General features: G+C 37.2%; 1 protein-coding gene across 2 annotated transcripts in view; it reads right to left on the bottom strand.

Annotated features, from left to right (window-relative positions):
• TUT4 (terminal uridylyl transferase 4) overlaps window positions 1–14,224 on the bottom strand; it is a 43,500-nt gene that overhangs the window by 11,348 nt on the left and 17,928 nt on the right. For both annotated transcript variants that reach the window (XM_041421320.1, XM_041421321.1), the window contains exons 6-21: window positions 13,348–13,436; window positions 12,448–12,499; window positions 11,812–11,881; window positions 10,780–10,906; window positions 10,214–10,333; window positions 9,609–9,830; window positions 9,281–9,455; window positions 7,192–7,934; window positions 6,568–6,718; window positions 5,927–6,013; window positions 4,445–4,548; window positions 4,023–4,080; window positions 3,825–3,928; window positions 3,349–3,438; window positions 1,345–1,458; window positions 145–222 (exon numbers count right to left, since the gene is read on the bottom strand). In XM_041421320.1, the coding sequence (XP_041277254.1) occupies window positions 145–222; window positions 1,345–1,458; window positions 3,349–3,438; window positions 3,825–3,928; window positions 4,023–4,080; window positions 4,445–4,548; window positions 5,927–6,013; window positions 6,568–6,718; window positions 7,192–7,934; window positions 9,281–9,455; window positions 9,609–9,830; window positions 10,214–10,333; window positions 10,780–10,906; window positions 11,812–11,881; window positions 12,448–12,499; window positions 13,348–13,436 (2,384 nt within the window). The remainder of the gene's footprint in view (window positions 1–144; window positions 223–1,344; window positions 1,459–3,348; window positions 3,439–3,824; window positions 3,929–4,022; window positions 4,081–4,444; window positions 4,549–5,926; window positions 6,014–6,567; window positions 6,719–7,191; window positions 7,935–9,280; window positions 9,456–9,608; window positions 9,831–10,213; window positions 10,334–10,779; window positions 10,907–11,811; window positions 11,882–12,447; window positions 12,500–13,347; window positions 13,437–14,224) is intronic.

Here is a 14,224-nt window from a genome sequence, read left to right as displayed (position 1 = left end):
TTTGGGAAGTTGCAACACTATGGATATGGAAGTTTAATTAATTAATAAAAACAATATTTTATATATTACACTGTTAAAAATTTATTACTTTTCCTGAAAAGCAAGATTTAAATTTTGGTTAGTCTTCTGGAATTAGAATATTACCAATTCTTCCATGTCATCAAAGAAAAAAGCATTCCATCCATCCACCATTCTTTGTGGAATCTGTTTGCCATCAAATATCTGCCAGAACAGAGAGCGACAGTTACTGCTCTAATTCAAAATCGCTATAAAATACTTGCAGTTCTTTTGGTAAAAAATAATATAAAAATATAACTACTTTAATTTTAACAATTACTTCTTACACAGACAGAATTTCCCATTCTGTAAAAAGTTTGAAAGACTTTTTGCATTGTTGCTGTACCTCTCAAATTATTTGGATGTTTAATTTTTACTTGTTCTTTTCAACTAAGAAAACATGACTGAATTACCTTGTCAAGGTTCCAACATCTCTCTTGCCCACAGATTCTCTAAGGAGACTTTATATGATTTCTATTATATTTTGACTTTAGCACAGCCAAGAGGAAATTCCACTGTTATTTAAATACACACTCGGGGTAGCAGTAAAATAAAAACCCCCAACCACTACTAAAGTATCAGATACTAAAGTATCAGCAAGAAAGTCTATGAGTCTCAACTGCAATGCTTAAGCCTAATTCCCTCTTGCACAAAGAAACCAAAAGAGGCAGAAAGGGATAATTTTCAGACATGCTTGGGAGTTCCAGAGTGTATCCAGGAAGAGGCAGATAGCTGAATAATTATATTCTCCCCACCCATACAATGGGGGTGCAGAACATTATTTTCTTAATAAAGTTTCCTGGCACATATGAAATATTTCTTTTAAGTTGCACCAAAGCATCAATTATCTTATTTTCCCCTCATCAAATAATAAAATAAACTTCTTCTCTTACAGATAAAGTGTTGAGCATTATTTAATGCTGACAATAACTGGTTGAAGAAGTGGACTCACATTTCAAGAGCATCTGGTGCAGTCTCATAATTACAATTCCCTTCTCTCCATACCACCTGCCAATTTTTTTCTATCCTGTTCATCATATAAATATCATCATAAGACTGAAATCCCAAAGTAAATGTAACAGCAGAACTTAGGCACAACAGACTCCAAGGTTTGATCTAATTTTCTTGGTCAGTTTTACCTACTAAAACCAAGAGGGAGTTAAGAACCTGCTGATTAGAAGGGCCCCATATTTCATTTATCCCCTCTGATCCGAAAATCCCAGACTTCTCATATTTGGCTTGAAGAAAAAGTGCATATATTTTCATAACCTCATTTTCTGAACCTACCTCCTGAAGAACTGGAATAACTGGTGGATTTCTCTGCTGTAGAAAGTACAAAACCATAAGAATATAGGCATACGAAGACAGACTACCACGGGATGCATCACCAATATCGCAGCGCTGAAAAAATACATTTTAAACAAAATGCTGAATATACATTTTACTGTTCAAGACTAACAAGTATGTCAGAGAGCAAACAGAAACCCCATAAGTAACAGCAAATACATTCACCTCATAATTAAAAATTGTTTCATGAAGCCTTAAAAAATAAATACACCCAAGAGTCAACTGCCATCTGGCAAATCCATAGTATAATTTGTCTAACATAAAAACAGAAAAGCTTTTCATAGCCAAAATACTTAAAAAAAATTTATAATGTGCCAAACTGAAAAAAAAAAAACCCAAATCAAAACTCTCAAAACATAAATCCCAGGTTTCAATACCATAAAATTTAATTTTCCTTAACTCATGCTGCAAGAGCTGCTTCTATGATTCCTTAATATTTTGGTTCCCTCTCCCCTTTTAAAGAAATAATTCATTAACAGCAAGTATTTCCACATTGTACTGGCAGTGCAGGCCACATGTGGCATTTTGCTAGCAAACATACACCTACCTAATTAAACCATGGTGCAGCCTGCACAACACAGCACAAAACAAACAGCCCTGACCAAGTCAGGGAGCTGGAGCCAGATGAGCTCAAGGTCCCTTCCAACCCAAGCCTTTCTGTGACTCTGATCAGTGAATTACCTTACTATGCTTGAGTATCTCATTACAGTATAACCCTTCCACAGCACCTGCTTCTAAGCTATCCTGTGGTTTGAGCCTGTGTCATATCAAACAATGCATTTTTAACCTCCTAGCGCTGGATAAAACAGGGATTCGTAAATTACTTTCACATTAGCAGCAGCAGTGACAGCTGTTCCTGGGTTTTCTGTCAATGCAAACAGAGGAGGAGGCATTTTGCTTAAAAACAGAGTATTTGTAAAGCTACAAAGTCACTTCCATACATTTACATTCAGGAGTGTATATCCCACAACTTGCATGTTTCATCTTTGCAGTAGTATTTTTAGAACATGCACAATAGAATGCAATGCTACCAAAAAAAGAGTAAGATTCATTATTATTATCAATACAATCTGGACACAGAAGAGACATGGCAATATTGTGCACTACTGTGACCACATTAAGAAAAAAATCATTGCTAGTCTCAGTGACAGTATAATGAATGTGTCCATTCCATTCTGGCACAAAGTTATTTTATTCATCTTGAGGTATTTTATTACATGAACATCTGGTAGCATGATTCACCATCTCTATAAGCCATTTTTTATTTGCCCCAGTTCTACTAAGCTTTCTTTGGATATGCTGTATTTAATACAGCAGCTTGAATAAAAAGCAATGCCACGTTTCAATTACCAAAGGCTGTATAAGATAAAATTTTGATAGAATATCATAACAAAAGATGCAGGAGAGCTGACATTTCCAAATTCTTAAAGTCAAGTCTATGTCCTAGGCACACTGAGACTCAGGCATTCATTCATCACCCCATACCTACCTATTCCTGACTTTTATATTAAGTCAAACAAGGCAAGCGTGCCAGAAGAAAGCAGCAGTAATCTCTGGGCTGGTCCCAGATATGGAAACTTGGGAAGCCCAGGCACATCCACATGCCCTTACATCTTACAGTTACCAATTTTTCCAGTTTTGTTTGGGGCTTGGATGGAGTTTTTTGTTTGTTATTACTGAAGCTGGTTTGAAATTGAAGAAAAAAAGGAAAGTTTTCCTCTTATCAGCTTTCTCTTACACAGAAATCTTCCAACAGATAGCAAAAGGTACAGGATTTGATTTTGACACACACAGTCTGATGGAGCACAGTAAGCTTAAGAAAGTGCATTTCCTATCAACAGCATTCTACTGTCTCCATTCCAGCTGGTATTGGCAAAAGGCAAACTCAGTGGCTGCAGCAGAAAACAGTGTATTGTAAAAATCAGTACCTTCTTTTTATATTACCTTTGCAAAAACTTTCATTGTGTAGCCCAGATATTGCACCCTAGGATCAATAGCTGCGTAGGTAGCCAGCATCCTTGTGTTATGCTGTGCCTGGAAAAAGGGAAAAAAAATTAAACTGGTGTCAGGGTGAGCTAATTATGTAAGAAATTGTGCAATTTCACGGTGTCAGGTGAAAGCTGGAATGAGATGAACTATTCATGATGGCACACAGGCCATGGTGGATGTAGTGGCTTTTCAGAAGTATCCCCAAAACAAGACTTCCTGTGCTGTACCCTGCTCTGCCATCAGGTCACACACAGGTACCTGTGTCAGGCTGAGGGTGTGGGCCACCGAATTTAAATAATGTAGAAGAAACACAAACACACAAAAGCACTTTCATTCTGGTTTCAAAATTATTCCCTCAAATGGTTATTTGGGTAAGATAGAAAGAAATAAAAGCTTTCTTTGAACACAGAAGGACACAAGCAGATGCTCACCAGTGTATTGTACAAACTGATGTCTCCTTCCAAGCCACTCCGCCTGTGCTCAAACTTTACTATAGGCACTTTGGCTGTAGTTATAGGCAAGATGTTCCTCAAACCTGGGGAAGCAACACTCTAGTACATAAAACATTTCCATTAACAACATTTATATAAAATCTAACTGCAAAACAAATAATAATTTAAAGCACCTACCTGGATGCTTCTTAAGAACTTTTGCCAAACCTTCTATTATTTCTTTACAGTTTAATTTCTAGGAAAAACAAAGATCACAGCTTCAGATGTTAAAACATGGATCCTATTCCAACAAGCACATTTACTACCACATATATTTCATAGATGAAAAGTTTATGTACAAAAAGGAGCAAGCATTAAGCCAGCACATGAATTTACATGAACTCATATGCTCTGTGTGGACATCTATAGTACCCTGTGTGTCCATAAGGCATTAAAAGTACAATAGGCTGGCTCTTGCTTCAGTTGTGCAAAGAGCAACAAGCCAATGTGCAACTAACAAATCCTACCTTTCCTGTGTACAGAAATCTTAACTGAATTACAAAACCTTAAAGAATCCTTGAATTTAAAATAGCAGATTTTATACATTTCAAAACTCTTACCTCTGCGTTTTCATGACCTTCCAATGTCATGCAGATATCTAGATCACTGTCCCGAAATCCAAATCCATTCTTTGAGGAGCCAAATAAGCAAAGCCTAGCTTTGTCTGATCAAAAGAAAAGACAAGAAAAAGGTAATTTATTTTACAATTGAATGGTAAGTGCTTAGTATGAAATATTGCTTAACTGCAATGTGCAGGTGCCCAGAAAATGAGCTTAAAGAGAGAGCTTGCACTGTCACTTCAAAGACCTCAGCTTTGATAAAGGAGGAAGCACAACACTTCAGAAATTATTTACAGAAAGCAAGGCAGGATAAAAACTTATTTTATGTATTTTTTTATGACTGAAGTACATTACAGTTACTACAATCATTAAATGGCATCTCTAAACATGGTGCAATGTTTTGTGGTATGCAACTGCATTTTCCTGCTTTTAATAAATCAAAATAATGTGCAAACCCAGTCACCAGCTTTACCCCACAGATAAGACAGAGCTACTCCTAGGGTAGCCAAAGTAATATTTCTGCTTCCATTCAGAGTTTATTTAGGTTGCATATTTCTCCTATGACTAGGTAAATTTGGTCAATGAGTTTTTGTAATTATAACATATTCTTCAAGAAGACACAAGCAGTAAGATTACAATACTTTATGGAACATTCTTTCCCAATTGCTTTGTTTACATTTTTGTTTGAAACACGATATTACTAAGTATTTTCATTCTTGGATGGCAAAATCATGTTGTTAAAACAAATTCTTTCCCAACTGCAAAGAATACATTGATCTGTTCAACTGAAATGAATGCTAAGAAAATAGATCTAACACCTATTCACAGCCTAAACTTTAACAAAATTGGAAACCTTAAGTCTTTCAAGGCTTTGTAACAGGTCTCAATCCTCAGCTGCTGCCAGTAAGTGGAGGCACAGCCAGTGGACACAATTCCCAATTCCTTGATCACAGGTCAGCTACAGCAGAATGGCTTTCCATGGACTGGAATTCAGGAGACCTGGGTTTGGTACCTGGCCCTAGCACTGTTTTGCACCTCCTATACCAAAATCACTCGGCATCTCTGTGCCTTGCCTTCCATCCCTGTAGTAAGACACTTCTGCTTGTTTTATGTAAGGCATGTGAAGATAAACTCATCAGGATTTCTCAGATACTCAAGCACTGGTGACTAGGCAACAGAAGTCCTTGGCCCACGACCAAAGCTAACACTAAACCCAACCAAATTTTCTTCTTGGCCTGACTGGAGCAGTCCTGTGCTTGCATTACTACTCTGGCAGTTCTTCCTCCACTCTAGGGACATTTCCATGGAATAGCATGAAGAGATGTTCAGTGTTGAAGTCTGTAAGACAGCTTTACAAATGGAAGGAAAAGAGATGCCCCTGCTTCAAGCAAGGAAAATAAAATGAGACAAACCACGTCTTTGTGTTGTGGACAACATGACTAAAGAAAGCATTCTCAAGAACCACTACCTAAGGTTACATACCATTATATTCTTTTCTAATAAATCTCTCCAAACTTGCCAGTATTTGTTCTCTGTTTTGTTGCTCAGATAAAGGAGGGGATAATTCATCTAAGTAAAAACAAATTAAAACACAGTCAGACATGACATTCAGCACCTCAAGAATCTTTTTCAGCTAATTAAAAGATTGGATGGGGTTTTCTTGTTGTGCTTGTTTTGCTTAAATCTGTGTTTTTCTTTTTATATCATTAGAGTCTTCCAGATTTTATTTCAAGACATCCAATTTTTCAACCACAAAGTGTCCTGGTGGGCACCTGGCATCCAGCCAAGGTTAACTCATGACAGCACCCTCAAAAGATGCCATAGAATTTGATAAGCACAAAAATTAGTTTTGCCCAGAGCCTGATTCCTGGGAACACCAGTAGGTTTTTACAAACCTGGTGAAAAATCCCATATAACATCAGCTTCTCAAATCTGTTATAAGTTATCTCAGCCATGGATTATGTGAAAATTAAAATACTGATCCATTTGTAGCCTAGGGCACCTGGAAGAGCTTCTTCCTACTTGTGAATAATTGTAAATAAGTAATTTAACCCTAGAGTTTATAATTCTTCCAGGTTACAGATCACAGAATATAGTGGAGTACAAACACTTTTTGAACTTACCAAAACATCTTTTACACACTATATCAAGTATTTCCCGAAATCTGTCTGTCATTGGTGGTAGTGGTTTTAGATCAATTTTCTTGAAATCCTCTGGGCAATCATTTTTGGAATGTCCATCCCGTTTGCAGATGCTGCATACTATAGTTGGTGGCTTTTTAGGGGGAAAAAAAGGAAAATTCTATTTGTGCACTTAAGACAGTTCAGCAGACCTAACATTTCCAAGCAACCAAGAACATCTGACATATGAACAATAACAGAGCCTCTACAAAGAGCAGGACACCTCTCAACAAGCTGCATTTAGTTCCCACAGCGTCTCAAAGCACCTGGAAATTCTACAAGAAAATAGGAGTGGAAAGGCACAAATAACCCACAGATAACCAGAAAGAAACACAGATTTTTTTGTGTGGAAATCAAAAAGCTCAAGATGAGAGAAACAGACCATTTAATGCAAATGCCACACAGGATGATGCTTCCTGTCCTGAGCAACAGGTACCCTACAAAGGCCAGAGCTCCCACCCATACCCCAGACTGAAACAACCCCTGTGGGAATCCCACCATCCTTCCACTCTTAGATTTAATGACTTCAAAGTAACGGCCCAGTGATCCATGACCAGCACTGCTTACCTTTCCTGAAGTAAAAATAAACTTATCAAACACATAATGCATTTCTTCTGTTGAGAGCCTGCCTTCCTCTTTGAGATCCTGGGTTTCCAGCACTGCTTTGCAGCTGGCCGAGGTAGCTGGGGTGCCAGTGCACTTCGTCTGCGGAGACGACTCCAGTACCAAACTCTGCCTGCTTTCAGCATCAGAAAACTCACTACTGGAATTTGTGTCATCAGGCTGATGTGCACTGCAGTTACAGTGGTGGCTGAGCTCACCCTCAGTTAGACACACTGAAATTTCTAAATCATCCCTCTCATTAGGTGATTTTTCCTTTAATTCACAGCATTCATTGGAAATAAGGGGTAAAGCTTCTTCTTTGTCTTCATCATAGCTAGAGTCCAATGTTGAAAGTAGCAAAGGGTCCATGTCCTGGGAAGTACATCTTTTGGCTACAGCTTCTACCACTTTATTACATTCAACTTCATTCTCTGGTATGTTACATCCACTTCCTGTAACTTCTTTATCTACAACATTTTCCCCTTGTGGAAGGCAACAGTTTGCTACAGGCTCTTCAGATCGTGTGGATTTCTTATTATTCGTTTTCCCTTTTTCTTTTTTCTTGGTATCTGGCTTGGATTTAATCCCATCTTTACTTTGTGGACATGCAAAATATTTATATGCTGTCCTAAATCGCTCCAGGATGTACTCAAATACCATCTGGCTATTTAGACTTCGTGCTACATTCCTCTTTAGTGCAAAAGGATCTGGGAAGAAAAAGAACAATTTAATTAGTAATCTTTAACTTCCACATTTCACAAAGCAGCTGAAATCCCTAAGTTATTACAGGGCAGTTAAGGAGATACTTATACTATAATCCAGAATTGTATGTGGATATACTTAGAGAATGAAAGACCCACAAGTTTTTTCAGAATTCTTCCAAACAAAACATACCCATGTGCACCATGAATGGCTGACTATCAAAAACAATTCTAAACAGTGTTACTCAAAAAGAAAACCATGGGTATATTGCACCATTATATCATGGCCAATTTCTAAACTAGAAATTATAATAAATATACAAAGGCAAAATAAATAGATGCCAGCCAGAATCTTTTTTTCCTCCACTGAAGAAGGACTTTCATTTCCCTTAAGAAATTCATTTGTCTACGAGTAACATTAAGGATGTAAGGATTGTATGAACCAATCTCACCAGGATCCACTCTTAGTCCTTCCTAATGATTTCTAGATCAAACATGTTTTCCAAGCAAAAAGAGCTGCTGCATAGTTGCTATAAGTTTGCCTGGAAGATAGTACCAAACTGAGATTCTGTTACTTCATAACATTAGCTACAAACTCAACATTGGAAAAAAAAAAAGGCAAAAATGAGAAGTAAAAAAAACATAAAGCAAACTACACAATTAGCCCAATAACAGTAGGTGTCAGAACCAGAATACAAGCTGGTTTTTTGAAATTATTTCTCATTTTCTTCCTCAATGATTTGTCCTGCCACCTTACATCCCACATGTTGAATAAACACTTCCTTACTTTTTCTACACTCAAGCTAAAAGTGATTGAAGAATTGGGAGAGGAAATTAAGTCACAGGAGTGATCTCAACATCCACTACTCAACCTGTGCCTCAAGAATTTATTGCTTGTTTATCTGTTCTACTTTCCTTCTCACTGTTCTTGTACCTTATTGACTCATCCTTCAAAGTACCTCTGTACCTCATTCTCTGTCTGTATGATTCTCTTTGTCCTCTCCATCGCCTCAAGTGTTACAGATAAGCCACTTCAGCAACATCTCTAGAAAGTGTTCAAAAGTCATTATTCATGCTTTTATAAAAATATCACCTTACATGGTTACTTAACCTTCCTCAAATACCCAATTTCTCTGTTCTTAAGGTCAATTCAGAATGCCACATATTGCTCTGCAACTCAGTGACTTTCCCTGCTTTTTAGACAGAGAAAACTTATGTTTAAAGAGACTAAATAGCTGACAAAATATATATTCAAGAGACTTATTGTCCAGATTCTTGTAACAGATTTGCAAGTTAAGCAAATAAAGATGCTAGAGCAGGATGACTACAGAAGTGGGAAGGGATCAGCCTACCTTCAATGGCTATTCGCCTCTTAGGCCAGTTTTTATTCTCTCTGGTTAAGAGCTCTTGTACCCGTATGCTGATGACATATTCCTCCAAAGCAAACTCCAGTGTGTAAAACTTCAAAAGTTCCAACCACAGTTGCCCCAGTGAAACTTGGTGAGGGGTTTTGAACGCTAAGAGAGACTGAAAAACATGGACACAAGTGCTCAACTGCAATAAGAAATGAATATTCCCCTTTTTTTGGTCCTGATTCCATCCAACATCTATGTTTAAAAATAAAAAAAATAGGGATAAGAGATAGTAAATTGTTTTCAATTAAATTAAGTCAGGACTTACAATTCCATGTTTCTCTTTCACATTGCTTTGGTTGTCCACTTCTGAGCTTGTTGCTTTCTTGCCACCACCTTTTTGTTGTTCGACTTTAGCTTTGCTTTCTGCTCCAACAGAGTTTTTTGCTGCACCGTTTGTGGGTGGTTTGTACTCCCACCTTACAAATTCTTCATCTTCCACCCCTTTCAGCTGGTGGTCATCTGGCCTCTTTGAATCAAAGCCTTCAATCTAATAACAATTAAAGTGCCTCTGAAACAAGACTGTATATAATACATTCAACCAACAGTTTTCAGCAAATGTAACACTGACTACTGTGGTATTCATACCGCTCAAGATCAACAGATGTCAGAGACAGAAATTCAGAGAAATAAAGAAGAAAATAATTGCCTTTTCTCCAAAACACAGATGACACAACTATACAGCCTGCTACAAGTGCCTTTTAAAAAAGTCTTCAGAATCATCAAGCATCATCTGTGTGAGCATGAAGTACCAATGCATTTTATTTATAATTTTCTTTGGCAATCAAATTCTGCATTTCTATGAGGCTGCAGAACACAGAAAAAATGCCCAACAATTTAATAATGAAGTTAATATATTACCAAATCACTTACCCAATTGCCCAAATAGGATGGTAAAATATGTGGTTTTCTTTGCTGAAGAAAAAATATCACCATTAAGGCAAAGGAATATGAGGGAATTCCACCTTCAGCCTGACAGTCAATGTGACAGAGCTGTAAGAGAAGAAATAATTACTTTTCCCATGTAACACCAGAATTTTAGTTTACAATCTATTACAAAAGGACAAATACTAAAGAAATGTGAGAAACATACTAGAGTGAAATACAAAATGCTGTATGTCAGAAACTGCAGTGGTCATGCCATGTCACGTACAGACAGAATAAAAACCAGCAATTCATACAGTGCATTAAGGAACACTCTCTTACCATATATTATTCTTTTCAGTTTCACCACATTTTGTGATTGTGGGACGTATTTCTGCTGCCATCTAGAATTTCAGTCAATGCTGAAATGTGCTATTGCACAGTGGCATCTCACGTATGGAGGTGGGGTGAAGCAGTGTTATGAAGTCCTTTCCACAAACATACTCATGCTACATTACACAGCACATTGTACACAGTGCTTAAAAAGAAGTATTGAGGATAATTAAACAACTTACTCTTGCCCAGTAGCGGAAAGCCAAAACCAAGGGAATCAGGACAGGCTCCAGTTTACCAAGTGCAGCCAGCAGGTCAGTGGTAAGGCAAGCCACGTCATTCCTAGCACTTACTTTGCATGTCAAACCACTGCAATCACAAATGCAGAACAGATAAAGGGCTATCACTTTGTGATACAGATGGGGCAGGGGGAGGTGGGGCATCATACCCCCTGTAATAAAAACATCCATCAGTGTCTCCCTATGTAAGAAGCTGAATTTTTTAACAAAAAGCTACATTTTCTCTACTATTAGCTTATTGACTGCATCTAGAACTTACAGAAATTCACTACAGTGAAAAATACAAAACAGCATTCAGAATTTGCTCTTAAATTCTGCCATTACTTAATGACGTTATCTTGCACAATTACCAAGTATACTGTCTACATTCAAAACACTTAAACAAACTAATAAATTAATTAATACTCCAGACCTGCTGCACATTAAGAGTTACATTAAGGTAAACCCACAAAACAGCTTCTCAAAAAACTTTCCTTTAGCTTTTCAGAACAATTATTTCTATTCTGTTACAAACACAGGAAAAGCCAAGCCCACTCTTGTTACATTTACTTCCCCAGAGTTTCAGTCCATACCTCTGGCCAGTTAAGAAATCATGTTTCATTTTGGAGGTTGCTATTTCTTAGGAATTTACTGAAACTGTCAGATGATGTGTCCTTTCTGGCAATGTCTATCTTATAAATGTTTTTAAAGCCTTGGCTTAAAACTGCTGGCAAAAAATTTAAATAACTGAAAACCACTCTACTTCTCCCCCAGTTAACTAAAAGGTAATGTCAGATTCCTACACCCAGTGAATTCTGTGTAGCCCAAAACCAAAAGTAGCTTTCTTTCTAAATTACATTTCTGTGTATGAGTAATTCCCTTTTAATACAAATGTTAGCTGAATGTTACACTAATACTTCTTGTCAGGAGTGCAGGCAGGCAACTACTATGAACAAGCACAGTAACTCATTAAAAACTTTTTTCAGTCACACATACCTTTTAACATCTTTGCAAAAGACAACAGGAACTTTGGCATGGAAATCCGACTCCACATCTGAGTAGACAGCTAAGCAATGAAAGAGAAAAAACACACTTTGTTTCAAAGTTTCTTACAGTTTTCCCAATTCTGTATTTAAAATGATTACATTTATGCCATGATTTTTCAGAACAACTCAAATTAAGTGGTGCATAGCTGAGCAGTACCAATATTTTCTGGTTACTTTTGATGCTCACCACCAGTACCAGACAGCCAGGCTGTGTTCCTGACAGAACCATGAGGCTACAAGTTTTAGAAGTCCTGGAACAGCTCTCCCTCACATACATATGCAAGTGGAAAGCAGCTTTTGAGTTTATTGCTTATAATTCATCCTACAAAAGGTTAAACCTTTTTGCTCAGGCATCTGACACTACTGCCCCAACTTCTAGCAACCTGAACTGGAGCACTTTCTGCTGCAGCTTCTCATCTCTCATTCACATAAGCACTGGTGCTCAAAAAATCACATTCATAAAAACAGCCCAGATACTTTGGTTGAAAACCCATCAAGTTTTCTAAGTTCACAGAAAATTTAAACATAAAAACAACTAAGCAGCAGATGGAATGCTAAATAGAAATGAGATGCAACTAAAACTCACCACTGTTCTTCAAGATCTCAAGCACCTGGATCAGAACATCTGGTTGACTCATCTACAGTGATAAAATTAGAGCAGGTCGCATTATCGAGACTAGTATTTTATTTTACATTTTGTTTCAAGCTACTTGGGTTGCACAACTAGTAACTCTGTGTTCCTCAAAAAAGTGAAATCATTTGTCAGTATGAATAAGTTGACTGTACCTGTCTACACCATGAAAACAGGTGCCAGTAAATCCCACAGCCAGCCTTCCTTTAGCCTACAGCTCTAGTGAACACTTCTGTTCTAGCTCTGCATTAACAGGACAAATAAAAGCACTTGCCATATATTCAGCAGTTTCATTGTCAATGACTACTACTAGAAATGGACAGCAATAAAGAATTTTATGTCAGGACTTTCCCAGGAGTTTTTAAAGGTTATCATTTTGAAACACATGCAAGTGCAGCAGTTGAGTGTCTATCAAGAATGTGCTGCTAATATCAGTAAACATGAACCAACAATTTCCTTATCTAAGGAATGTCACTCTTACCCCAAATTTTAGAAGTGTGGGGGGAATCAAAACCTACAAGAGTTTACAGTCTGAATCTTGAGCTCATGGAAGCACACTTAGCCAAGCCAACTATTTTCATACTGCTTCAGTGCTTACTCAAAAAAAATTACAAAAAGCCTAGCATAAGATTGTCCAAACAAAACAAAACAAAACCCACCCAAGAATTAAAGTTATCTAAAGAGTAATGAAAACTTCCTTCACAGCACAGATGACACCAAATCAAAGATTAGATACTTTGTGCTCTTCTAACACCATGTGCCCCAAAAGAAGATGAAGGCAATGGAATAGAAATAAATGTGGATAGGCTTGATTTAAAAACCAGTCTTAGTTAATATAAGATAATACCTACACACCTTAGGGGGGAATTTGATATCAATGTTAACATCACTGGTCTTAAAAGCAAATCTAGTTAAACAGGAGCCATACATCCTCAGGGAACAGTCTGGAGAGAGAGAAACATAATTATTTAACAGTTAATATGTAAATAATAACAGATAATATGTAAATAATCTTTTCTTTAGTGGATCATGCATACCTTGCTTCAGATACTGCACCTCACAAGTGGCACACCTAGATTAATGAACACTGAACCCCTTTCTCACTCTTGTGAGGGGCAGGCATTTCCATAACACAGCATCACAGGAAAACAAATAATTCAAATACTGTAAGCCCCAAATGTCCAACATTTTCCAAGCTGTTTTAAAGAATTTTTGCAATAGTTCTGTTTGTTTTTAATATAAAATTAAATATGAAGTAACAGTAACTGTCACCATCCCAGTGTAGGATTTTATGTAACAGCTTTTGTTAACTACAGCTTGATTTCACTGCAGTTCTTAGCCAGTTATAAAATTCTTTGATGCCTCACAGACTTCTGTATGAGGCACCAATCTGTTGATTTCATCAGCAAGTTCCAACACACAGTTCCTTACAAAATATGTACATAAACATAACTTCAGTATAATCCAAGGGACAGAGTACAGTGTCCATTCAGTGTTTTAATTAATGCAGTTACCTGCAAAGATGCAGAACAGATCTAAACTAACTAGGAAATACTTACTCAGCAATAATACAAGAAATGCTATCCCATTCCATAAACAATCATTTATCCCAATTCACGATGAAATTTTTGCAGATGAAAATCTGACTGTAATAGCAGTTAGGGTCTCCCATACTTAAATCAGCTGAAAAATGAGAGTGTTCTCAATCCTTCCCAAACCCAACACCCTGCTC

The sequence above is a fragment of the Onychostruthus taczanowskii genome, unplaced genomic scaffold (assembly GCF_017590055.1).
Source record: "Onychostruthus taczanowskii isolate IOZ18803 unplaced genomic scaffold, ASM1759005v1 scaffold7, whole genome shotgun sequence".
Lineage (NCBI taxonomy): Eukaryota > Metazoa > Chordata > Aves > Passeriformes > Passeridae > Onychostruthus > Onychostruthus taczanowskii.
This window is presented reverse-complemented; position numbering and strand designations above follow the sequence as displayed.